The sequence below is a fragment of the Crotalus tigris genome, unplaced genomic scaffold (assembly GCF_016545835.1).
Source record: "Crotalus tigris isolate CLP2741 ecotype Arizona unplaced genomic scaffold, ASM1654583v1 scf7180000024370.6872682, whole genome shotgun sequence".
In the NCBI taxonomy this organism is placed as follows: domain Eukaryota; kingdom Metazoa; phylum Chordata; class Lepidosauria; order Squamata; family Viperidae; genus Crotalus; species Crotalus tigris.
This window is the reverse complement of record NW_024100540.1, coordinates 2,766,261-2,791,522: the sequence shown is the minus strand read 5'-3', so window position 1 is coordinate 2,791,522 and position 25,262 is coordinate 2,766,261. Positions and strand designations below refer to the sequence as shown.

Genomic DNA, 25,262 nt, shown 5'->3' with positions numbered 1-25,262 from the left:
ATGGAAAGAGTCCTACTGTTGTTCTAAAATAATAATAATGATGATGATGATGATGATGATAACGATGATGATGATGGTGGTGGTGGTGGTGGTGGTGATGATGATGAGGATGATGATGATGTCGGAAGGAACCTTGGAGGTCATCTAGTCCAACCACCTGCTCAGGCAGGAAACCCTATACCAGCGGTTCTCAACCTATGGGTCGCGACCCCATTTGGGGTCGATCGACCTCTTTTCGGGGGTCGCCAAAGGCGGCGATCTGCCATTTTGTCCCCTCCGGGGGCGCGCCGCGCCTCCGGGGGGCGGTACCGCGCACGTGTGCCGCGCGTGGGGGCGGCGCCACGCCTTTGGGGGGCGGCGCCACGCCTTTGGGGGCCGGCGACGCGCATGCGCGCCGCGCGTGGGGGCGGCGGCGCACCTCCGGGGGGTGGCGCTGCGCATGCGCGCCGTGCGCGGGGGCCCCGTCCCCATGCACACCGCGCGTGGGGCCCCGTCCCCATGCACGCCGCGCGTGGGGGGGGCGCCCCCATGCACGCTGCGCGTGGGGGGCGCCGCCGCGCATGCGCATAACGTTTGTGTGACGGGGCGCCGTCACACAAACGTTGAGAACCGCTGCCCTATACCATTTCAAACAAATAGCTGTCCAATCTCTTCTTTAAAACTTCCAGCGTTGGGGCACCCACAGCTTCTGGAAACAGGTTGTTCTACTGATTAATTGTTCTAACTGTCAGGAAATTTCTCCTTAGTTCTAGGTTGCTTCTCCCCTTGATTAGTTTCCATCCGTTGCTTCTGCAGGATTGGTAGCAACTAAAATACAATTGCCATCAGTTTTGATTTAACATGGTTGCTTACACTACATAATAGCTGCAGTTTGGTTTTTACAGACTACTCAGCCAAGGAAGGAAGTAGTACTAAGCAATATCTTATAGGCCTGGGTTGTGTATGTGTGTGTGCGCGCATGTGCTCGTACACACACACACAGACACACACACACTTTTAAATTGATCTTGACTCTTGGTGACTCCATGGAGAAGTCCCTGCAGCTTTCTTCATAACATTTGCAGAAGTGGTTTGCCCTTCCTTCCTTCCTAGGGCTGAGAGAGAGTAAGTAACCCAAGGTTACCCTGTTGGCTTTGTGCCCAAGGTGGGACTCGAACTCACAGTCTCCAACCATAGTTTCTACTCAGTGTCAGCAGCTGCTACACCAATCTGGCTCTCTACAGGTTAGATAATGTCTAAAGAAATAACTACACATCTTCACATTCTGGGGCTTTTGAGAGAAGATTCAGGGGAGGTTTGCCTATCACTCTTCCTAGTTTCTCATTTGCAAGAAAGGTCTGTTCATATGATGTTTTGGGAAGCTATCACTCTGATTTTCTGTTCTGTATTCCTGCAACTGGGCAGGATGAATAATAGTGCTGTATTGTGAAAGCATAGAGATTCTAAGTAGGCAAGGAATTAATTAGCCCAGCCTTCTGTCTCAATCATACACAATCTTAGTATTAATTTTTTCCCTCTTTTTTTTGGGGGGGGAGCAATATTTAAACTGTTTTATATCTGCCTAGAAATCATACATCTAGTATAAGTTTGCAAACTGCCAATGGATTATTTACATATTTCCAAGATACTCCTATCAATCCCATTTTTTTTACTCCAGTATTTGTCTTTGGCAAGCCTTGTTCTGAGTGAATTGGGCCAGGGGCAGTCTATCAAATAACAGACAAAATTGTTTTTCGAGGCTCAAAAAACGAAGGTAGAACATTATATTTCTTTTCTAGACTTCTTTTTGATCCAATGTTCCAAGCTGAATAATGCTGTTTTATTCCAGCTAAAACTTAGCACAGAAATAGTTTTTCTCCAGTTTTCTCAGACCAAAACCCCAAACTGATCCTCTTTACACCAAAGTAAGTGTTCAGATAGGATCAATCTTTCCCCCAATCTTTGAAGGAGACCAGTTGGCTCCTGGATCTTCATAAAAGAAGAAATTGAAATGGGCTTAAAAAAGAAAGCAATTCCAATAAATATATTTTAATTTAAATACAAACACACACCAGATCCATAAGCCTGAAACAGGACCCAAGCTGAGTTATAGGTGACAAATACGGTGTGGAGAAAAATTCAGGCTTCCTTATCTTCATCTTCATTGACACTTTAGCATTTTCATACACTTTAATATTATAGTATTTTATGTCATTTTATTCTAGCATTGTTTTCTGTGCTGTTAAACCATGTTACTATACAATTAGCAGCTGTTAGCTTGGTTGAATGTCATTATTATTCAGTGATCTGCAAACTGAACTTTCCATACACACACACACAAAAGCTTGGGCGACAGAAGAGCAGCAACCTGAGTAATGGTCTGATAAAGTAGTTTCTCTGCCCACAGAAGAAATGGGGGATGGAGAAAGCATCTCAAGGGACCTTCCTCAATTCTCTAAAAATTAAAGGCAAAGGAGGAGAGAAGTACTTTCAAACTTGCACGATTTTGTTCCTGTGGCCTTACAATAAAGGTAGTGCTAGTATTTCTATTTTAGTTTTCTGTTTAGACTACCTTGAAGGGCGGGCATCCAGACCCAGAAATTAGAGTAGCTGGCTAGCTATTGTAAATATGTTTATTGGATACATATGTTAAACATTGTTTTATTCTTCATTTTTCATTCCTTCTTCTCGAAGTCATACTTCCTTCAAATGAAAATAATTTTAAGCCACGTTTCCAGCTCTTGAAAGTAGCGGTTTCACCTGGGCTTTACAATGAACGACCATCATAAAGGTGGCTAAGAGTATATAAATCAACCCAATTCATTTCAAAATTAGACATGCCCTGAAATTATACACTGTTTGGTTTTATAGTAATATAGTAATAGTAATAATATGGCTTTCAGGAGATAGGATATAGCTCCCTTTGAAGATGTAGTGAAGCAGTGAAAAACGTTTTGGTTTCTTATAAATGGCTTTTCTTCAACATCTGCTGTTTATTGTGAAATGAGGTGATTTTGGTTTTTACACTGCAAAGTTTTCCCTTGAGTATCATTGACATTTGCGTAATTATCACATTTAACTTACCACCCCCACACCACCCCTCTAGCTTCGGGCTAAAAAGAAGTGAATCATTTTGAAAAATTTCCCATATATGACTGAGATATGACTGAGAATATACAAAGCCAAATTCTTCTATTTCTAACTATTTTTAGAAAAATCTAAGAAAATTCAGATCTGCAGACAATCAACACAAGAGAGGTAAGCCAAATTTTGTGTAAACCCCACAAGTTTTTCAAAAATTCAGGTTAATGTAGTATAAAAAAAGGATTCTTCTTAATAGCTGTGTATATAAGAGGTTCCAAATATATGCAGGCTGTTATAACAATAATTATGCCAGCAAGGAAATATTATTAATGGATGGTAGAATTATAAAAAAATGTCAAAGCTCTTGGCTCTGTCAGGTAGAGGTGGGGCTTTTCAGTAGCGGATTGGTGAATTTAGGAAAGGTATCACAGTACCCATGTTCAAAGGACTTTAATGGAGTTTAAACACATTTACATATTTTTGCTAATCCCACATGTGAGCAGGAATCTGCCCTGAGCAACGATTAATAAAGTATCATAGGTCTTATATAGTAACTAGAGTATAATGGAGATGAGCTAAGTCCATCAACTAGCTAGCTACAGATAATCCTAAATTTGTCACCACAATTAAGGCCAAAATTTCTGTTGTTAAGAAAGACAGTTGTTAAGAATTTTGCCCCATTTTACGACTTTTCTTGCCATTGTTGTTAAGTGAATCACTGCAGTTGTTAAACTAGTAACATAGTTGTTAAGTGAATCTGGCTTCCCCATTGATTTTGCTTGTCAAAAGGTAGCAAAAGGTGATCATATGACCCCAGGATGCAGCAACCATCATAAATAGGAGTCAGTTGCCAAGCGTCTGAAAATTTGTCATGTGATGCTGCAATGGTGTCAAAAATGGTCCTAAGTGACTTTTTTCAGTGCCATTGTAATTCACTAGCAGCCCGACGAGAAAGCGGATCTTGCGCACCATCTGCCCCTCCACCTCCTCCTGCGTCCCTGAGTGGTTGGACGGTCAGAGCAGCAGCAGCTGCCGCCCCTGTCAGAACCGTCGAGTGGATGGGGCCTAGGCTGGGGAAGGGCTTCCTTCTGGCCGTCTCGGGGTTGTCTCCACCCGTGCTGATGGGGTTATGTGGCCAGTTCACCATGATGCAGGAGAGCCAGAAGGCTGTGGCTGCTGACAGATACCATCAGCCCCCATGCACTCGCTGGCCTCTGTGTGCAGGGGTCGATGGTGTAGGCAGCAAATCTGGAAGCGAAGCTGTGCCACCCATCCTCGCGCTGGTGGGGACGGCGGCAGGGGGAAGGTGGGATCTGGCATGCGCCCACCCTTTGCCACTGCTGCTCCACATTTTCCCATGTGCACCTCCAGGATGTGCATGTGGGACAATGTGGGATGGCAGCAGGGAGGGGTGGGTGTGCGCCACAGTTCACCTTCCCCCACTGCTGCCTCCAACAGCGCGAATGTGAGTGGCACAGCTTCACTTCCAGATCTGGTGCTGGCTGGGCCTGGCGATGCAGGGATCACTGCCACCGCCTCCTGCCCAGCCCCACACATTGCCCAGGTGCTGCTGTCCCACAAGGCTGGGCAACCAGTGTGCAAGATCCACTGCCTTGTTGGGCTGCTGAGGCAGGATCGGCTGCGGCCAGCGAGCAGTCGAGACAGCTCCAGACACCTGGCCTCCACCTCCTGTTCCCCTGTGTGGTTGGCTGGTCAAGGGGCTCAGAGCAGCAGGAGCAGCAGCAGCAGCCCCCCCCATCAGAGCCACCATGTAGACAGGGCCCACACCGGGTGAGAACTCCTTTCCGGTCGTCCTGGGGCTGTCTCTGCCCACACCGATGGGGCTGCACTGTGGAAGGAAGATGGTGGCTCTGATTTCCCCCTGCCAGCCGCCCCCCCCAGCCCCCTGCCTTCTGTCCCTTCTATGCAATCCTACATGACTGCAGTGTGAATGAAAGGTTCAGCCGGCGGGGGGCGTCTTTCCTCCGCGGAGGCATCTTGGCCCTCCTGCTCCCCCAGCCAGACCCCCTCACCTTCCCCCAGCCAGAACCTGATGACCGCCCACCCTCCTGCACCCACCCCAGCTGAGCACCCCGAGCACCCCAGCCCAATCAAAACGGAGGGAAGGCTAGGCAGAGAACCGGTTGTTAAATGATTTGAAACCCACCACTGGTCACTTCCAAAGGCCGCTCACTCACTCTCCCGCCAAAACCTGCTCCTTTTATAGGTTTTGCTCACCTCGCCCAGCTCTCACAGCTGTTCCTGGACTCGCATGCGTGGAAAAGGGGAGGGGAGCAGCCCGGTCCTGCATCCCTCTGTCTGTGGCAATGGCGCACATGCCGACAGAGACGGCTCTGCATGCCACCTGTGGCACGTGTACCATAGGTTCGCCACTACAGACCCAGAGGAAATCTTTAACTCTCCATATCACACTGTCCCATTGTGGTCAGTAAGTCATGTAGTGCTAAAATGTCAATGCTAACAGATTCCTCCCTCCAATCAGTGTAGTGCAATATAATAGGTGTATATAATAGTTGGCTCAACATATCTCCAGGGAACACAGGTTTATGCTTAATCTTTGCCCCTAGGCAGATAAATCAGAATGAGTGAGCAGTCTTTGGCAGCTGAATGCCTTTTATTCACTTTTGTTGCTCATTTGCATGTGTCTTTGGTCAATGGGGCACTCGAGTGAGAAAAAAGAAGCTGCAAAAGCCAAGGGGTTACAGTGAAGCCTGAGGTGGTAGTGGAAAAGATGTTGACTTGTGTCATGGTCTGTGAGACAGACAAACTAACACCAGGTGTTAATGTTTAATATGAACATGTGTCAACAGACACGATATTGCAAAGGCAATGTATAAATACACACCAGAAATATTGACACCAGAAACAAAGAGAATATGTACCCCCTGCTGATTATTTACTTATTAATAAAATTTATATGCCGCCCAATTCCTAGGGACTCAGGGTGGCGTACAAAATTAAAACAATAAATATAACAATAAAAATAAGTACATTCACACAGCATGTCCCAATCGTATCCCGCCCCCCCCCCCCCGGGGACATCAACCCCAGGCCTGCCGGAACAGGAGAGTTTTAATGGCTTTCTTGAAGGTCGGCAAGGTGGGAGTAGTTCGAATCTTGGGGGAAGTTGATTCCACCAGGTCGGAGCCACCACAGAAAAGGCCCTTCCCCAAGGACCCGCCAGCCGACATTGTCTGGCCGACGGGACCCGAAGGAGGCCCAATCTGTGGGACCCCACCCCTCTGGGAACTATGCGGCAGTATGCGGTCCTGTAAGTAACCTTATGAAAGACCTGTTGGCTCATCTAGCGAAGGGGAAGGTGTTTACCAAACTGAATTTATGGAAGGTATATTACAGGGTCCGCATCAAATGAGGGGATGAATGGAAGATGGCCATCAACTGCCCACGATAGCTACCAGTTCAGGGTGATGCCATTTGGGTTACAGGGAGCCACCACAGTATTTATGCAGCTCTTCAGTGAGGTGCTGCACAAACATCTGTACTGTGAGGTGCTAGTCTACCTAAACAACATCTTAATATACACCGCTACCATGGAGGAACATATTCGGTTGGTGAGACAGGTGCTGGTGAAACTATTGAAGGCACACCTGTTCGTCAAACTCTCCAAGTGCAACTACCATCAAACCCGACTGGACTTCTTGAGCTACAGGATCAGGGGAAGGGGTGGAAATGGACCCCAACAAGGTCAAGGCCGTGCTGGAATGGCAAGCGCCACAGACCCGTCATCAACTGCAGAGCTTCCTGTGATTTGCCAACTTTTATAGGCAATTCATCCCCTCGTTTGCAGCGGTAGCTCTACCCCTGACAGACCTGCTCCACACATGACAAACCACAATGAAGCCATGGCCTGGTCAGCCACTAGCATGGACCATGGTATGCAAAAGGCTTTTGAGGACCTAAAGGGCCTGTTCGCAAGGGAACTGGTCTTGGTCCACCCAAACCCCAACATGCCATTTGTGGTACAGGCTGACGCCAGTGACGTAGCAGGCTGACGCCAGTAACGTAGCAGGCATGACCTAGCGTGGAAAGGCAACAAGCTGTACATCCACAGCCCTATGTGAAGAGGTATTGTGACGGTGCCATGATGTAAAGCAAGCGGGACATTATGGGTTTCTAAAAACCCTACACCTGGTACGGCGTCAATTCTGGTGGCTGCTCATGAAAGTGGACCTAGAGGCCTACGTGTGGGGTTGCCATGTTTGTGCCACCACAAAGCACTGAACGGGGAAGCCGGTAGGGTTGTTACAGTTGGTAGCGGACCCAACCCGGCCATGGGAGGATATCAGGATGAACTTTATTGTGGAGCTACCAGAGAGTCATGGTTACACCGTAATCTGGACTGTCATAGATCTCTTCTCCAAGCAGGCTCACTCCGTCCCATGTAAGGGGCTACTGTCCACCCGAATTCTGGCCAACCTCTTTATTCAACACATTTATCGCTTGATGGAGTGCCCTGGCAGATCATTTCAGACCGGGAAATGCATGGCTCGGTTTTGGCGAACATTTATCTGGTCCATCAGGTCGTCTCAGGGTCTTAGTTCAGCGTATCACCCCAGCACCAACGGAGGGGCAGAACGTGTGAATGCAGTGGTGAAGCGTTACCCACGGAGCTACGTGTGTACCAGCAGATGGACTGGGTTGACCTCCTGCCATTTGCGGAAGTGATATACAACAATGCGGTGCACAGTAGCACCAGGTTTGCCAACTTTCAGGTGATGCACGGCCTGGATTTCGTCCCAATCTCTGAATACAACCAAGGGGACCCCTCGCCCTGCCAGCCCCAAGAGTGGATAACACACATCAGGGGTGTGTGGGGTAATGCAAAAAGGGCTTTGGTAAAAGCAGAGCAAAACACAAAAGCACAGGCCGACAGGAAGCGAAGGCCTCAAAAACCTCTCTAGGTACTCCCAAGTACCTAGGGCCCTTCCAGGTCACACAGGTCATCAACCCAGTGATTGTATGGCTACACCTACCCCAGTCCCTGGTAGAGGGAGCTGCCTGTCAAGCCCCATGTGCTCGACACTCAAGGGAAGAGGGGGGAACCAGCACAATGCCGAAGGCAGCTCCGCCAGCAGAGACAACCAGCTGAGAGGTCCGTTGGCCCATTCTTGCTGCTGCCGATCAGCTGGCAGTCTGGGACGGCCTCCGCGCAGCTGCAGACCACTGAGAGGAGACCTACAGCATCATCTCTGATGCTGCTGATCAGCTGATGGCTTAGGATGGAACCTGCAAAGCTGCGGCACTGCCAAACAGCCAGGAGGTCTGCTTGGCCAGCTGCCGATCAGCTGGAGGACCGGGACGGTCTCCACCAAGCAGGCGACCATCCACAGCAGCTCGCGGTGCCACTGGATGGCTGAGGTGCTTGGTCTGGTTAGATTCTGGAAGTGCTCTCTTAGTGCTCTCTTAGAAACCATTGTTGTCCTTTCTACTTGGGACAATGTGAGTTGCAAATTTATATTAATTTATATTAATCTGTTTAGAGCAGTGTTTCTCAACCTGGGCAACTTTAAGGTCTGTAGACTTCAACTCCCAGAATTACCAAGCTAGCATGGGTGGTTAGGGAATCCTGGGAGTTGAAGTCCATCTTAAAGTCACCAAGGTTGAGAAACACGCTGGCTGAGGAATTCTGGGAGTTGAAGTCCACAAGTCATAAAAGGGCCAAGTTTGAAGACCCCTGCTCTAGAGAGTTTGCATCCAGATTTAGCTCCAAGGAATTGTGACTGCAGAGAAGCCCTCAGAGGAGGATAAGTAATTTTTTTAGGGTATATTCAGCATTGGGTAGAGGACTCCATGTTTAGAGAACTGCAAGGTATGAGCTGAGAAAGAGAGCCCTGCTTCAATTTCCGTTTGTTGCTACAATGGTCAGAGTGATAAAAGAGTGTGGTTTCCTCTTCAGCATGTGAGAGCCGATGGGAGTCTCAAGCTAGGAAAGGCAGATTTCTGACTTTGTATGTCAGTCTCTGTCTGAAAACATGACCATGTTCTGATGGCCTCCTCCATTCAGCTTACCCCTTCCCCAGTCCATCCCAGCATGGAGCCTGAGAGTGAAACCCCAATGATGGAAAACCCCCAAGAAGACAGCGGAAATGTAGGTGGTGCTGCTTAACTGTGACCGGCCTTTTTCTTTCTTTCTTTCTTTCTCTTTCACATTCTGCTTTAATTTGAAAATATGCTAAAACCTTTTGGAGTGCATTAGATACCAGAATGGTTTTTAAGCTGCTTTCTTGGTTTGACCTCTGAAATAGTATACCAAAGTCTGCGGAGGTGGCTATGCTCATGACTTGCCAAAGGCTATTTAATAAGGCTCAGAACAGAATTAGGACCTGCTCCAATACTGTAGCCTTGCTGGTTCCTATCTAGAGAGGGGCATATTGTTTTTCTTTTAGTAAAAAGAAACAACATGCAAACCTGAATGTTGAAAATGTGATCAATCAGACAAGCATGGAAAAGAATAACAGAGCTGGAAGTGACTTTGGAGGTCTTTTAGCTTAACCCCCTGCTCAAGCAGAAGACCCTTTACTATTCAGACAAATAGTTGTCCAGTCTCTTCTTAAAAACTTACAGTGTTGGAGCACCCACAACTTCTAGAAGCAAGTTATTCCACTGATTAATTGTTCTTTCTCCTTAATTCTAGGTTAGTTCTCTCCTTGATTAGTTTCCATCTGTTGCTTCTTATTCTGCCTTCAGGTGCTTTGGAGAATAGGTTGATCCCTCTTCTTTATGGAAGTCCCTTAGCTATTGGAACACTACTATCCTGTCCTGAAAATGTTGGCTAAGTAGATTCACACTCCATTGCATTTTTATTTATATTATTAACCATTATTAAACATTTCTGAGTATGGAATTCCTCTCAATAGCTAACTTCCTCTGGTTCTAGGTTCCTCAATGACTCTGATAAATAAATAGTGACTAACTTGCTCAGGGCCTTGTTAGTTACTCTCATCTTAGTTTGCACATTGCTCTAAATCATGGTTTAACTGTGATGTATCATATAAACCACAAAGGGATTAGAGAGCATGGCTCTTAAGCAGTAAGCCATAATTTGCAAGCCACAGTAGTCAGTTCACACTAAATAGTAATTATAATCGAACCACATTCTATCTTTGTATGACATCTGAACTCTGTGTTCATCAAACAATTTTATGGTCAGCCTATCTGATTATTGTTCTTTTAACTACTGATTTCTGAGGTGGGAAAGATAGAAATTGGAAGACTAGCTTCCAAATTGGGCTTTTAACTATTATTCAAAAAGCAAAATATAATTGGGTAGGGCACCAAGAGTCCACAATCTTCCTTCCAGCCTCCCTCATTGTCTTAATTACAGAAGTAGCAAATGTATTGCTGCACTTTTTATCTTTTGCATAATGTAAGGCAAAGCCTACTCCATCAAAAAAAAATCTCCTTCCCATTTTCAAGCTATTTTTTTCCAATCTCCTGATAGCGTCTTGGTTGCTCATATTTTCTTGCAACAAATTCAATTGTGTAAGTCTGCTTAAAATAAATATTGACTCATTGTGGAGGTGTTAAGGCACTTCTGTTTCTAAACAAAATCACACTTAAAGTCACACTTCAGTAGATTCCATGGAATGCCTCAGGATCCTTATAATAATATTGACTGTTAAAGAAATGTGCTTGAAAACATTAAAAAGTTTTGGAGAAGGTAAGGAACATACAGAGATAATGAAACCATTTTTTTCTAGTTCTGTCTCTTAAACTGGAAGTAGAATTAAGAGACAGCTTCATCTCTTGATTGCAATTGTAGAAAATTAGAATTAGACCCCCACCCTAGTTGGTTCTTAAACATGACTAATATGAACATATAGTGTGAGATGCTGGAAAAATGTAGTTCAGCTGCATCTGATGGGATGCAGGTTCCACTTCCTACTTTAGCATGGAGTTTAAAGGAACAAACTAGGGTAATTTTTGATAGATGGACTGTACAGGTTAGATGTAAGAAGACATTGCACAGCCCTGTTGTCTTTCAATGGCAGTATTAATCCTGGCTTGATTTGTAGAGGAAGAAAGTTGTCTGATTTGACTTGTGAGTGCAAATCTTGAAGAATGTGAATAGAGGCAAATTGCTCATCACAGATGACAGCATCTAACTGATATCAACTGATTCAGAAAAACAACAACGCCAAATCAGAGTGAGATATTGAGTACTTGAATGGGAGATGTCTTAAGAGATTCCAGGGCTGTTGCCTAGACTGGGAAATTAATGTATCCCAAAAGAAAGCCAAGGCAAGCCACTTGTTACCAAGACAACCATGCAGCTTTATCCCTGTGGTCACCAAGAGCTAAGCTAGAAGTACTCTACCTTTTTGAATTCTCCTCACTCAGTTAAAACTCATCCCCACCTTGTTTTGTAAATTTGGTAGTGTCAATGTATTACAGATAGTCCTCACTTAATGGTGATAATTAAAATGAAGATAATGGGGACCAGAATTTCCATTGGTAAGTGATGGGGGGGGGGGGTAAAGTGCAATGTCATGTAACCACCTCACTTAACAATGGCAATCCCAGGCAGTCCCCTGTTGCCATTCTAAAGAAAATCACCACAGGGCATTAAGTGAGGCTTACATATGATCACCATTTTTGACTTCTTGTTGGCTTCTCTATTGACTTTGGTTGTGGGAAGCTCTCACGATACTGTGACATGGGAAATGCTGTGACAATAGTAATTTTGAGGGGCAGTCATAACTATCACATGTACAATGCAGTTATTATTTCAAATGGTCACTGAATGGTCATTAAGCAAGGACTACCTATAAGAGTTACAAAATAAATTCTGATGCTTACTGTGGCAAGTAGAGTGGGAGGTTTCTACTTTTTCAGGGGTGGGGAGGACAAATTTAATTAAAATAGGGCTTGGGTTATTCTGCTATAAAAGAATGCAAAATCCAGAATTATTTGCAGGACCCATTTTGGGAGGGGCCCATGTGCAGCTAATAGCAATATTAATAGGAGAGGTTTGAACTATGATGGGAGGCACACACCAAACATGTTTTGTCCTATTAATTTTAAGAACAGCTTCACAGGATTTCTTTTTATTAGTCTTCATGACTAAATACCAGCTCTTAAAGCTACTTGTTATAGCTGACAATTCTTGTAGCTAAACGTGTTTCCTGTCCTGAGTCTTTGTGTGTTTATTTTTTGCCCAACAAGTTTACTCTGCAAGTTGTAGAATGCAATGCAATGGATTATATTTGTAAATTCCCCATCTTGTGGGCCCTCTGGGCAACTTTCCCAGTGCCTGCAGACGGATGCCTTAAGACTGTCTGCAATAAATATTTATTTCTAGAATTTCTTGTCTGGTGATTTATAAAAAATAAAGTATTCTTTTGTCTTACATATTATATCTCAAAACTTGTAGCTCTGACAGCAGATGAGATACAAGTTAACCCAATCCAATTTTAACGTGATTCTGATATACAGCTAACTCTAGATCTGTCTTGGAATCATAACCTCTGGTTTTAACTGTCTGCTAAATATACCCAAGATATCCCCGTATTTGGTTCTGCACACGGAGCCCCACTCTTAAGGACCAGGATGCAACCTCAGAAAATGAGGTCACTTTTAACATCCCATCAGACCAAGTGCTGGTAGAAAGTAGCAAATAGTATATTTTGAGAATGAGTGTTTCTCAAAATAAAAAATGTGTATAAAAGTAGGCTTTTGCACACTATTTTATATGGAAATGAAAGATGTATATGTTAGAAGAAACAGAAAAATGAACTGAGCACATGTTGTGACCAGCTTTATCCATATCAGGATTTCAGATACAGATAGATAGTACTCAGTAGAACTCAAACCTAGAATTTCAACTCAGAGTTCTACACTTTAAATGATCATATACATATGCTTTCATTTTACAAGCAATACAAGTCCTTTCCAGTTGCAGGAAGAGATAATTAGAAGTACTATCAGAATTGTCTATATAATCTACTTTCCTTTAAGCTCCTACATTATGACATTCCACCATGTCTGAGTCCCAATAAAGGGTATAGAAGTCATATAAAATCCTGTACAGGGAGACATGCTATAATGTCACACTTGTATCTCTATTCTCTGAAACTTTAAAGGAAGGTGGACTATACTATTCTGATAACGCTTAAGACGTACAAGACGGTGGTTAGGGATAATAGGGCATTAGATGAAAGTGGACTGAAGGCAAAAGGATGAAGGGAGTATGCAGAGATGGTTTGTCACGAGGAATGAATTGCAAAACAGATGCAAAGGAAGAATAAATAATAAATGGAGTTAGTTCAAAATAAAGTTAGTGATCTTTTCTATTATGTAATTAAGAATTGGGGGGGTCAAAAGGAAGACCATGAAAGTTGTGGTTGATCATCAAAAACAGAGAAATTTAAGAAACAAAAGGCAATATAAGGTGATACTGTATGGAGAGTTACAATAAATGAAGTGAGTTTAAAATAAAGTTAGCGACTTTTTCTATTATGTATTTAAATTTCTTTGCTTACTAGTTCTGAATCCTCTTCTGAACATTATATCATGCTGTTTATTCGGTCATGGAATATGATGGTTATGTATGTATTTTTAATGTATGTATTCAAAGCATTTTTATGTTACTTTTCATTATGAACAGTCCTAAGCCATACATTTGGCATCATGGGATGTGAAATTCCAGAAGATTTAATAATTGAATCATATCGTTTACATTAAATTAGCACAAAGAAAGTAGCAGTTTATCTGTTAGCAATGGCTAAAATAGCTATGATGTGTTCACAGCTGTTAAATTAGGTATATATAATATATATAGTATATATAACATGGTGTTCCTGAGGAGAAAGTTGTATAGAATATGTTCCCCTAAGATAGATATTTGTAGTACTTAAGCAGTACTAAGCATAATGCATTTGCTTCAATAATTTAATATAAAATTTATAAAGTGAAACTTTGCTATTTTTGGTGTATCTGTGTTAAAAAATAGTAAAACTAAATTCAAGAAAACTTGAGGGATTGATTTAAAATAATTTTAATATCCATCATTAAATCTGGTTCCTTGCTGATATAAAATAAATTGCTCTACCTCTATATGATAGATGTAACAAATAAATAAAACCAGCAAATAAAAGCACAAAAAGCATGTAGAAGTGCCACCAATATTTTAAAATGTATGGTAAATAAACAATGCCTTAAGCTGGTGCCTGAAAGCCAGCAATTGATTCCAGTGTACAATTTGGATGTAAAAGCCTTCTCATTTACACCCACAAGATGTGCTGCTGATAAGGGAGTATGTGCAGGTTGGTAATGGGAAATGGTATTTCTTCTTTTGCACCAAAAAACTATTACACCATAGGCGTGTTAAAAACTGAATTTACAGCAGATCAAGTGAAATTGGTTTTTTTTCCTTTCTGTAGATGGATCTCTCCCATAAATTATCTAAGAGACAGGTAAGAATCTCATTCATTACTGAACATAAGATGTATTCTACTGGATCAGAGAAAAGATCAAAAGTAGCCCTTGGCCTACAGACAAATTGAGCCCAAAATTTCCCTCAGTTGTTAACTGAGCTTTGCTTTTTAAGTGAATCTGGCTTCCCCCACTGACTTTGCTTGTTGGAAGTCAGCTGGGAAGGTTACAAATGGTGGTCACATGGGACACAAATGGAACACCACAACTGTCATAAATACATGCCTGTTGCTGAATACCCAAAATTTGATTATGTGACCATATAACGGTTATAAATGTGAAAAGCAGTCAAAAGTCCTTTTTCTTCAGTGCCGTTATAATTTTGAACGGTCATTAAATCATGCTGACCCTTTTCAGTTCAGACTGTCCTGCCAGTTTCACTGGGTAAACTCCTAATGAAAACATTTGATTAGAATTATTTGCTCCTTTAAAAAAGAAAGGCTGTACTGTATTTGAATTTCTAGAGTCTAGATGTTCTGCCCAAGCACCTAGTTTCCACTATGTGAAATGCAATATAAAGTAAACCACCATTATTATAAAATCAGTCACAGATTGGTTCAATAAGCAGGTCCCCAGGAACAATTTGACAGGTTTAAATGAAAGAATGCCTAGCAAGTACCATATTAAATATAGGCGATCTGGCTTCTCAGTCACTACCCTCCCACTCCCTTCTGCCTAATGACCTCATACTGTATTTCTCCTCTCTGCTTGCTGCTGGGGATTTAGAAAGCATGTTGGGTTGGCTTGCAATGGTAACCTTTGGGAGGGGTGAACTTAGAGAATTTATGTCCTCCCCTATGTCCCTGGTGGGCACAATCAGCACAGGAGGCAACAATGCACACTACAATTGTATCAATTGAATTAAAAGCTTGAATACGACTATCTCTTTAGTACGTTCCTTCTTTTCAGCACAACTACTTAGAGATACCCATCACGGATGAACACAATTCTTCCCAATAAATGAAAGAAGGCAGGTTATCTTATTAGTAATCCAGTTAATGATTTAATAATCAAGTAGGTACCAAAAGTTGTCTTGTAGTACCTTGATTCAGGAAAGATTTCCTAATGTGGAAAAGATAGTAAAAGAAATAGCAGACAAAAATAAAATAGTTAACTATAGAAGAGAGAATCTCTTCCAGTCTACCTACCTATCGTTACACATTTCTCATGCTTCTCTCCCCCCAGCCCTTCATTTCCTAATCTAAGTGTATTGGACTCTGATCAGCTAGTTTTCGTCCATCTTGCCACAGACTATTGTTACAATTTAGAAGAGAAATTGAGGAGTCTAGTTTTGCTTGGGCGGCTCTTATATTTTTATCCATTAGGCATATTTTGAATTTCTGCTGGATTTTGACACATCATTGTTTTAGTCCATCTTAGCCTGCTTTTGTACTCCCACATGCTCATGCTTTTAGATGGACTCTTCAATTTTTTTTTCTTGTTTACTTATCTCTTTACTGTCCTTCCTTTTTTTTCTAAATTTGTATTGCTTTTAAATTGTAAAAAAATATTTGCAAACTGTAAAATAGTTTGCAACCCTGCTAATCCAAATTATGCTGATTTGATTCTGATCTGTTTTTAATTTTTGTTTAATTATTGTTGCAGCTCACCCTGCTGTACGAAGAGGTCCTTTACACCATTCTCCATCGTGTGGGCCAAGTGGAACAGAATCATGTTACTGATTCAGATGAGCTCTATGAATATGTGCAAAAGGTTGGGTTAAAGAACCAAATTCATGTATCTTATTATTCATCTTCAAGGCTTTAGGCTGCACTTAAGACTACATTCTTTTCTTTCTTTTTCAGTGTGTGTGTTTTCTCTCTCTCCAAGTGCTAATGAAACAAATAGCTGCTCTCTGCAGTATGGTCCTGTAACTATGTTTGTAGGCAGGATACTCCATGCCTCTGTTTTTCTCCCTTCCTGTCTTCCTCTCCTCCTGCCCCCCCATCACCCTGTCTTTGGCCTTCTTGCCAAAAGCTTTAATACAGTGGTTCTCAACCTTTTTAATGCTGCGACCCCAACCGGTCGTACGTCAAGGACTACCCAACCGGTCGTAAGTCGAGGACTACCCAACCGGTCGTAAGTCGAGGACTTTCCCTGCCTGGGAGCGCCGGGCATGCATGGTGCCGACCCCTGCGCCAGCCGAGGCGTAGCTGGCAAGTGGCAGAGATGGTGCAGGCCGACCACCGGCTGGGCCACCAGCTGGCCCAGCCCAAGGGAGGTAAGGCACCCACCGGGCCCCACGCACGCCAGCAACCCTCCCTGCACCCGCTGGCCTCCCACTTCCCACGCCTGGCCCTCTTTTACTTACATTTTTAGTAGTTGCTCAGCAGGGAAGGGTGGAAACTTCCAGACAGCTCGCCTTCACTGCAGACAACTTGCAGCACCGTTTGCAGAATGGGACTTTTGGCGGGCTCAGCAGGGCAGAAACAGCCTGGACAATTCCTATTGGCTTTTGAAATCCAATAGAATTAGACTCTATTCAAGAGAGTCTATTCTATTGGCTTTCAAAAGCCAATAGAATAAAAGGGAATAGCACAGCTAAGGAAAAGGGGAAAAAATGGCGGATTGTGTTGTTTGGTGACCCCCGTGAAATGGTCGTTCGACCCCAAATGGGGTCCCGACCCACAGGTTGAGAACCACTGCTTTAATAGATTAGAAACCAAGGGCTTTTGAAATTATGAGGGAGATATGACTTCAGGATACAGAATATTAATTCCTTGTTAAAAGAAACTCATGTTCTAGTGTGTGTTTGCTTTTACTTTGGGGGCTTTCCTATTTTGGGTAATATTGAAATCATATTCTCACTTTGAAAATTTCTTTCCTAACATCCAAATCAGGCCTTCAGTATTGATCCAGAAGAGCATCAAATTATATTACAGAGGGTCAAAGAGCTAGAGGTAAGATCTAACTCCAATTTTCCATTCACTTGTAGGTTGTTATTATGGAATTGTTCTATTCATTTTGTCACAAAAGGGTTTCCAAGTATGTTTTGTTGTTTATATTCCAGATTAGTCTAAATTATTCATGTTATGATTATTCATCATTAGCCTTTCTCAGTTTAATGATTATATCAACCTTGACATTCCAGATCCCTTCTGTTCACCTGCTAGCTAGGTCCTCATGTTAAGATCTTCTCTTTTCGTTTTTCAGAGGCCAATTTTTTGTCTTAAAGCCACGGTGAAGCAAGCCAGAAATATTCTGGGTAAAGATGTCAGTGGTGAGTAGAAAAAATATACCACAGCTCAAAAGAGAGAGGGAGGGAGGGAGGGAGGGAGGGAGGGACATTTTGAAGGAATCTGTGGAGAGAAGATACTACCGTACATGAGATGTCTGCTAGGAAGGGAAATTTAAATCCTTTCGTTTCTTGCATACTCATGGGCATTTTCTGCCTTCTGACAAGTTGAGTAAGATTTGCCCACTAATCTTAAGGAATCGTTGACATGTATCAGGCATATTCCTAAATGGAACGTACAAAATTTCATATAATGCCACTTGGGAGAGACAAATTCAGAGAGAGAGAGACAGACAGCCAGAGAGACAGACAGAGACAGAGGCAGAGACAGACAACAGACGATGGAGAGACGGAGAGAGAGACAGAGAGAGAGAGAGAGAGATATTACTATGCTATTAAAACAATACTAATGAATATAAAATTTCAAGTCTGGAGGAAGGATGCTTTTCTGCCTGTTCTGTTATATCACCTTCTACAAATTGTTCCCCACAAGGCAGCTTACTATTTTAGTTGGGGAGCATAAGGGAAAGGCTTATGATTTGGACAGTTTGCTTATAGTTCTCATGGTAATCCTAAACAACACTTTGATTGGGTTAATAATAATAATAATAATAATAATAATAATAATAATAATAATAATAATAGTAAAGTTGGAAGGGACCTTGGAGGTCATCTAGTCCAACCCCTGCTCAGGCAGGAAACCCTATACCATTTCGGACAAATGGCTGTCCAGTCTCTTCTTAAAAACTTCCAGTGTTGGAGCATTCACTGCTTCTGGAGGCAGGTTGTTCCACTGGTTAATTGTTCTAACTGTCAGGAAGTTTCTCCTTAGTTCTACGACGGTTGCTTCACTCCTTGATTAGTTTCCATCTTTTGTTTCTTGTCCTGCCTTCAGGTGCTTTGGAAAATAGCTTGACTCCCTCTTCTTTGTGGCAGCCCCTGAGATATTGGAACACTGCTATCATGTCCCCCCTCATCCTTCTCTTCGTTAAACTAGACATACCCAATTCCAGCAACCGTTCCTTATATGTTTTAGCCTCCAGTCCCCTAATCATCTTTGTTGCTCTTCTCTGTGCTCTTTCTAGAGTCTCAGCATCTTTTTTACATCGTGGTGACCAAAACTGGATGCAGTATTCCAAGTGTGGCCTTACCAAGGCATTGTAAAGTGGTATTAACACTTCACGTGATCTTAATGGGTTGATACCCATTAAGCCTTGCCTTGTTTTAATCATGATTCCTGAACTTAGTTCACACAGTACAATTAAGCCATACTATAACAGTGAGCAATCTTTTGTTGCCTGAAGTATTTAGAGGAGGCTGAGTGTAATTATCAGAAGAAAGAGGAAGTAGATGATGATCCCTCTGATTAAAAGAAGTTGCCTGCATGGTGTAAATTAATTGACGGTGGAAAATGAATGAAGCAAATTAATGCAACATTTTTTTTCTTGGATTTCCAGGGATAGTGGAAAATAATGACCATGCACAATATCAAGATTAATAGTGGAATGGGGAAAGAAAAGTTTAGAGGACTTCTGCCATAGTTCTGCTACTCATTATAAAACCTTAACATAGTGCATGGCCCCTGCACATTTTAGAATTTCTTCTTTGCTTTCAGGATTAAGTGATCCATACTGCCTCCTAGGGATAGAAAGAAAAAAACAGGGCTCTTCAGCCCACGGTTCTCCTCATCAGGAGAACAAAAGGCGATCTAAGGGTGTGGTGAAGAACCTGCTGCCAGAGGACCAGACCCATCGCACACAAGTCATCCATCAGACATTAAATCCAGTGTGGGATGAAACCTTCATTCTGTATGTCCCATCTCTTTAGCATATTTGATTTGTGTTGGCCTTAACAGAACATTGGACTTATTAGAAAATGAAACTCAAAGATAATTTTAAAGCTGGAAAATGATGTAATGCTATATCCAGGAAAAGCTCTTGATTGACTATTGGGGGAAAAAAATTAGGTGAGAGAGATGAACAGGTGGTTGTTTGAAGTTAAAAACCCAGGAAGAGTTTACCATAAGGCAAATGGCATCTGATAGCTTTTTTTTATGGCCAAGGCCTGAGAGAAGTGAGGCCTTCGTGGGTTACAGTACAGATATTGGGAAAGTGTAATCACACTGTTAGACCTCTTCCTGTACAATAGCCATTGGTTTTTAAGCTGGTAGTATAGGGTGGCCTGAAAGCCTTTGGATCAGTGTTATTCAATCCTGGCAACTTTAACTTCTCCATGCTAGCTGGGGAATTCTGGGAGTTGAAGTCCACATGTCTTAAAGTTGCCATGGTTGAAAAATACTGCTCCAGATGGATTGGACTTCACCTTCTGGGAGTCATAATTTGAGGTATCCAGAGAACGTAGGTTGGGAAAGTTTGGTATGTTTGGTTTTTAAGATCAGCTGCTATATTTTCTAACCTTTCATTTCTATCATTAGCTATGAAAGGGGATGGTGAACTGAATCCATTCTTCTCATTCATTCTTTGTTCATATAATTATGTTCATATTTGCTGACCATCATCTCTATAAGCCTATTCATCCACTAGCTCCACCCAAATGCACTTTTCTTATCACTTAGCAGAAAAGGATCCTGATGTACATCTGTAGGCGGACGTAGTCCTGTTACATTGGCTCAGTGAATGGATAATTGTTCCTGCTGGCATGTGACAGTGGGTGGGTCTAGCTCTATTTGATCTATTTTTGCAGGTAAGGGGATTGTGTACACCTTCCCACTCCAGCGTTCCTTTGCATTGGTCATGTTTTTTAAACTGTTTCTTCCAGGGAGTTTGAAGATATAGAAAACGCTGAATTCCAGCTAGATATATGGTAAGCAGAACTAGCTCTTCATTCCTACGGAATTTCATTATATCTCATTAAAATTTGAGGAAACGGAAGCCAGAAAGGTGACAGATTCATCAGGCAAACACAGTCCAACATAATGAGGGGGTAGCAGCAGACCACTTAGGGATGACCAGAGTGGAGCATATGCAACCTGACTGAGCTTCCAGTGCATGTGTGCACCCACAAGTATAAGGCCACGGTTCATGAAGGGGTTGGAAAGGATTTTATCAACCAGGCTCTGCATCCTTTCTCCAGTTATTTAATGATTTCACAAGATAAAAATATATAAACATATTTTTCAGATAACAGTGATTGGTTTGATATTTCATCCTGTGGCAGGCACTATAGTGCCCTAGAACTGTCAATCATCTCCAAAAAATATGCTTAATGTCAATAAATCCTTTTCTGAGTAAGCGGAACCTCTCACTACATTTCTTTCATGCTATGTCTCAAACAAGGAAATTCTTAAGGGAACTACTTTTCTGCCTAGATGAACATTTAATATTCCTATAGGCTAACAGCCATAAAGTGAGCGAGGCTATCACAGATGTAAGTAAAGCAATAGTTGTGGAGGAGGGGCTCTCTTTATTTTTCTAATATGTCAGCTATAGTTTGTTTCCCCTCTGAAAATATCAAAGAACTGTGCTGTCAGTTTTCAAAAATTACTCAGAGGATGTTCTAAGGTCTTCGAAAAGGGGCAAGGGATTATGGGCTGCAAACGGTTCACTTTTAAACATCTCTGAGGGATTGGAACCTCCCCTAAGTAAGCAAAATAAGAAGAGGTTATTTTAAGTCCAGATATTGCTCTTCTCCACCTTTAGAAGAAGTGCCAGCTCGGGGACAGATCATTTTGGAGAAGGTAGATATCTAGGTGGTTTCTGAGAGTCAACCCCCACTTGATAGCATATAATCAAACAATTGCTCTTTTTGCTTGATTTCTTTTCTTTCTGTTTCCCAGAGGTATTGAAAAGGAGTATCACAGCATATTTTTATTTGCTTTTTTAAAGGGATTTTGATGCTGTTGAACCTGTACGGCAGAAACTGGAAGAACTGACTGACCTCCGTGGACTGAAGAGGTTTGGGCTGAGCCTTTTGTATATTAAATTCTATTAATTACATAATTCAGTTGACAAGGCTAAACAAAACATTTGAGTAAGGCAGCATATTCTGTTTCTCTTTGGTACGAGAGAAATGTTCTATCATCTTTGTCCTTGTTCTGTTTTTTTCTACTCAGAATTATTAAGGACGCTCGTAAAAATAAAGGACAAGACGATTTCCTGGGGAATGTGGTCATTCGTCTGCAGGTAAGAAAGGGAATAGCATGTTGCCAGAATAATGCTGGGAGACACACACACACACACACACACCACCACCACCTCGATCTTGGGCAGAGAAATATTTCTTTAGCTCTGATCTGTCTAGGCCCTTAGACACTTAGACGGCAACATAAATGCCATTAAATGAAAAGGTAAACTGAAATTTCAAGTGAAGTGTGGCTTTTATGTGACATGAAACAAGTTGGTAGCAGAATATGTCACCTTGCTGTAAATAAATCTGAGACTCCTTTTACAAACACTAGACCTGATGAAAATGCTGTAAGAAAACGATAGATTTTGCTGGAGTAAACTGAAAAATACTGAAAAGGCCTATATTGCAGGCCTCGGTGTCAATTTCTATTTGGTCTCTGGATAGTACATGACCAGGGTTTATGAGAACTTGAGTGACTCTATAAAGATCTTCAGCTATGCCAACTACAACTTAATTCAAGAACAGATTTATCTTTCCTAGCCAGATGCCATACAGATATCTTGGACTCCAGGTCCCACAGTTCCCAGCTAGCATCAGAATTGTGGATTTGGTTTAATATATCTGGAGTGCAATAAATGGGGGGGGGGCTGGAAACCACAAATGTGGTGCTTGTTACTAGGGAATATATCTGCAGAACTTTCATGAATCAATCATTACTACCGATATAACTGAGAGTACAAGAAAGTCCAGTTGAAGCCATTCATTCTTGTGCTGAAATTCAATTACAATACAATGAGGTAAAATAGGTGGGTCCATTTGAGAGATTCCTCTTGCTTGCTCAATTTCTTAATTTCTAAATTAATTGAGACACTGCATTTCCTGATGAAAGTAAGGCAGTCCTCAGCTTACAACAGTTCATGTAATGACCATTCAAAGTTACGACAGCATTGAAAAAAGTGACATGATCATTTTTCACATTTACGATCTTTAAAGCATCCCTATGATCATGTGATCAAAATTCAGATGCTTGGCAACTGGTTCATGCATTATGACCGTTGCTGTGTCTCAAGGTTGTGTGATACCCTTTGGCAACCTTTTCACAAGCAAAAATCAATGGGGGAGTCAGATGCGCATAACAACCACGTTACTAATTTATCAACTGCAGTGATTCACTTAATAACTGTGGCAAAAAGGTCATAAAATGGGGGCAAAACTCACTTAAAAACAGAAAATTTTTGCTCAGTTGTGGTCAAAGTTGAGGACTACATGAAGAACCATTTTATGGAAATGTAGTAGAAATGGAGAAACGGCACTTTGAAGAAGTAACGTGGTTCATTACTTCTGAGCTAAGACTTTTCACCACACTTGTGTAGGACCTGCATTGTCGGGAGGATCGCTGGTACAGGCTGGAACCTCGCACTGATACTTACCCCAACCGAGGGCATTGCCACCTGCAGTTTCTTTTGGTACATAAGAAGGTAGGATTAAGAGGAATCAATTTCCCATTACAGAAAGGAAGTGTACTTTATAAATTTTTATTTCAACAGTTTTGATTCATTTAAATTTTAAGACCTGTTCAGGACAGTTGCCTTCATTTGCTGCAATCTTTGAGACAAGGTTGGCCTATCATTGAGATAGGACAGGATCTTTTTTTCTTGTAGGAAGCTGGTTGGGAAACTCTTCCCCCCCTTCTTCACAAAGAAAGAAGAAACTCAGATATTCTAAATTGCTCTTCTGGTGTGACATTTTATGACTTTAAGAGCCAATTAAAACTGTGTTGATGAAAGATTGACTTATAAATTTGGAGTCTGCTTTAGCTTACATTTTGGAGAAAGATAAATATATCTTACACTAATGCATCAAGGACTTATTGTTACCATGTTTAAATGTTCAATGATATGTGGTTTTTGTAATTGTGAACATGGATGTATATGTAAGTATTCTAATATCTTCTAAGAGCTTGATCTGTGTATTTTTTAAAAAAAATTTTAGAGAGCTACTTCAGCCAGCAAGACACAGACAAATTACACAGTTCATCGGCAACTTCTTCAGCAGATTGTTTCATATGAGATTCTTCAGTACCAGGTAAATAGATAAACAAGAAACTATTAAGTGGAATATGACAGAGTGACATATAATCAGCTGTTCTCTGTAAGACAAGTGGACTCCATATAGCAGTCAGTTCATCTGACTTGTTTGCCCTTTTCAGCTCTTCTCTGAAGTCAAGACTCAAATTTGGTTTGAAGCCCAAGCTCTGCCCTCAGTTGAAATCACAGGAAGACTTAGGGCAAAATTTCAGGACTGTAAACTGATTCATACATCTAAAAGATACTGTAGAAACTTTACTCTGAGTTGATGAAGTTGTATCTGTTCCATGGACGACCAATTGCAAAACAGATTCCTACAATCTTGGAATAGCACAATAGATCTTTCCTATTTGAATCCTAATAGCTTTCCTGAGAGTGATTAAATTGCTTTTATGCAATTTACTTGCTCTCCCATTTTTGGAACCAAAGATTCAGAGTTGGAAAGTATCTTACAAACTATCTAGTCCAGTGGTGGCGAACCTATGGCACAGGTGCCAGAGCGGCACTCAAAGCCCTCTCTGTGGGCACGCGTGCCGTCACCCCAGTCTTAGGCCTTCAGCTGGGTTTTATAAAGCCTTTTTGCTTTAGGCCTCCACCGCTGTGTGCAAAAAAAAAGAAAAAGTTCAATCAGTCAATTTCAACTTCTTGTGGGGAAAAAAAAGATCTTGCAAAGTTGGGATTGATTGAACTTTTTAGTCCCACTCAGTCTGTCCCACCACAGCCACGCCCACGCAATAGGTCACACCCACCCAGCACCCGAGGATGCATAAGTGGGTTTTGGGTTGCAGTTTGGGCACTCAGTCTTTAAAAGGTTCGCCATCACTGATCTAGTCCAACATGCTGCTTAATGCAAGATCCACTAGAACATTTCTAACAGATGACCATCCACCCTTTGTAAGAACCTTCAGAGAATGAGAATTCACCACTTCATGTGGCAGTCTGTTCCACTGACTGAGAACTCATTCCTACAGACATTTAGCTTGAATCTACTTCCCATGTAGTTTTAACCTGTTGGTTCTGGTCCTGTTTTCTGGGGCAGCAGGAAAATAAGGCCACTTCTTCTTTGTCAAGTGTTAAGTTATTTGAAAATATCTTTCGTGACTCATTTCAGGAGTTTCTTCTATGGGCTAAATAGACTCAGATCCTTGTTCTGGACCTGCTCCCTTGGGGAAAAATAAGTTTACTCCCCTTTCTTTGTTACGACAGATGATTCCTGTCATATCTCCCCTTAGCTATCTTTTCTGTAGGCTAAATATACTCCGATTCTTTACCTGTTCCTCATAGGACTTGGTTTCAGACCCTTCACCATTTGAGTC

The 25,262-nt window shown here is 42.1% G+C and overlaps 1 protein-coding gene across 4 annotated transcripts in view; it reads left to right on the top strand.

The window, feature by feature from the left end:
• The window catches only part of UNC13D (unc-13 homolog D), a 69,354-nt gene that overhangs the window by 4,376 nt on the left and 39,716 nt on the right, over positions 1-25,262 (top strand). Inside the window, exons 3-13 of one of the 4 annotated variants that reach the window (XM_039327956.1) lie at positions 3,192-3,237; positions 14,487-14,519; positions 16,144-16,251; positions 17,379-17,438; positions 17,692-17,758; positions 19,389-19,581; positions 20,552-20,596; positions 21,619-21,687; positions 21,846-21,915; positions 23,233-23,337; positions 23,852-23,944. In XM_039327956.1, coding sequence (XP_039183890.1) covers positions 14,487-14,519; positions 16,144-16,251; positions 17,379-17,438; positions 17,692-17,758; positions 19,389-19,581; positions 20,552-20,596; positions 21,619-21,687; positions 21,846-21,915; positions 23,233-23,337; positions 23,852-23,944 — 843 coding nt within the window. In that variant the 5' untranslated portion in view covers positions 3,192-3,237. Of the gene's footprint in view, positions 1-3,191; positions 3,238-9,031; positions 9,194-14,486; positions 14,520-16,143; positions 16,252-17,378; positions 17,439-17,691; positions 17,759-19,388; positions 19,582-20,551; positions 20,597-21,618; positions 21,688-21,845; positions 21,916-23,232; positions 23,338-23,851; positions 23,945-25,262 lie in introns of those variants that run through there. The other 3 variants (XR_005554817.1, XM_039327955.1, XM_039327958.1) reach the window with 3 other exon arrangements.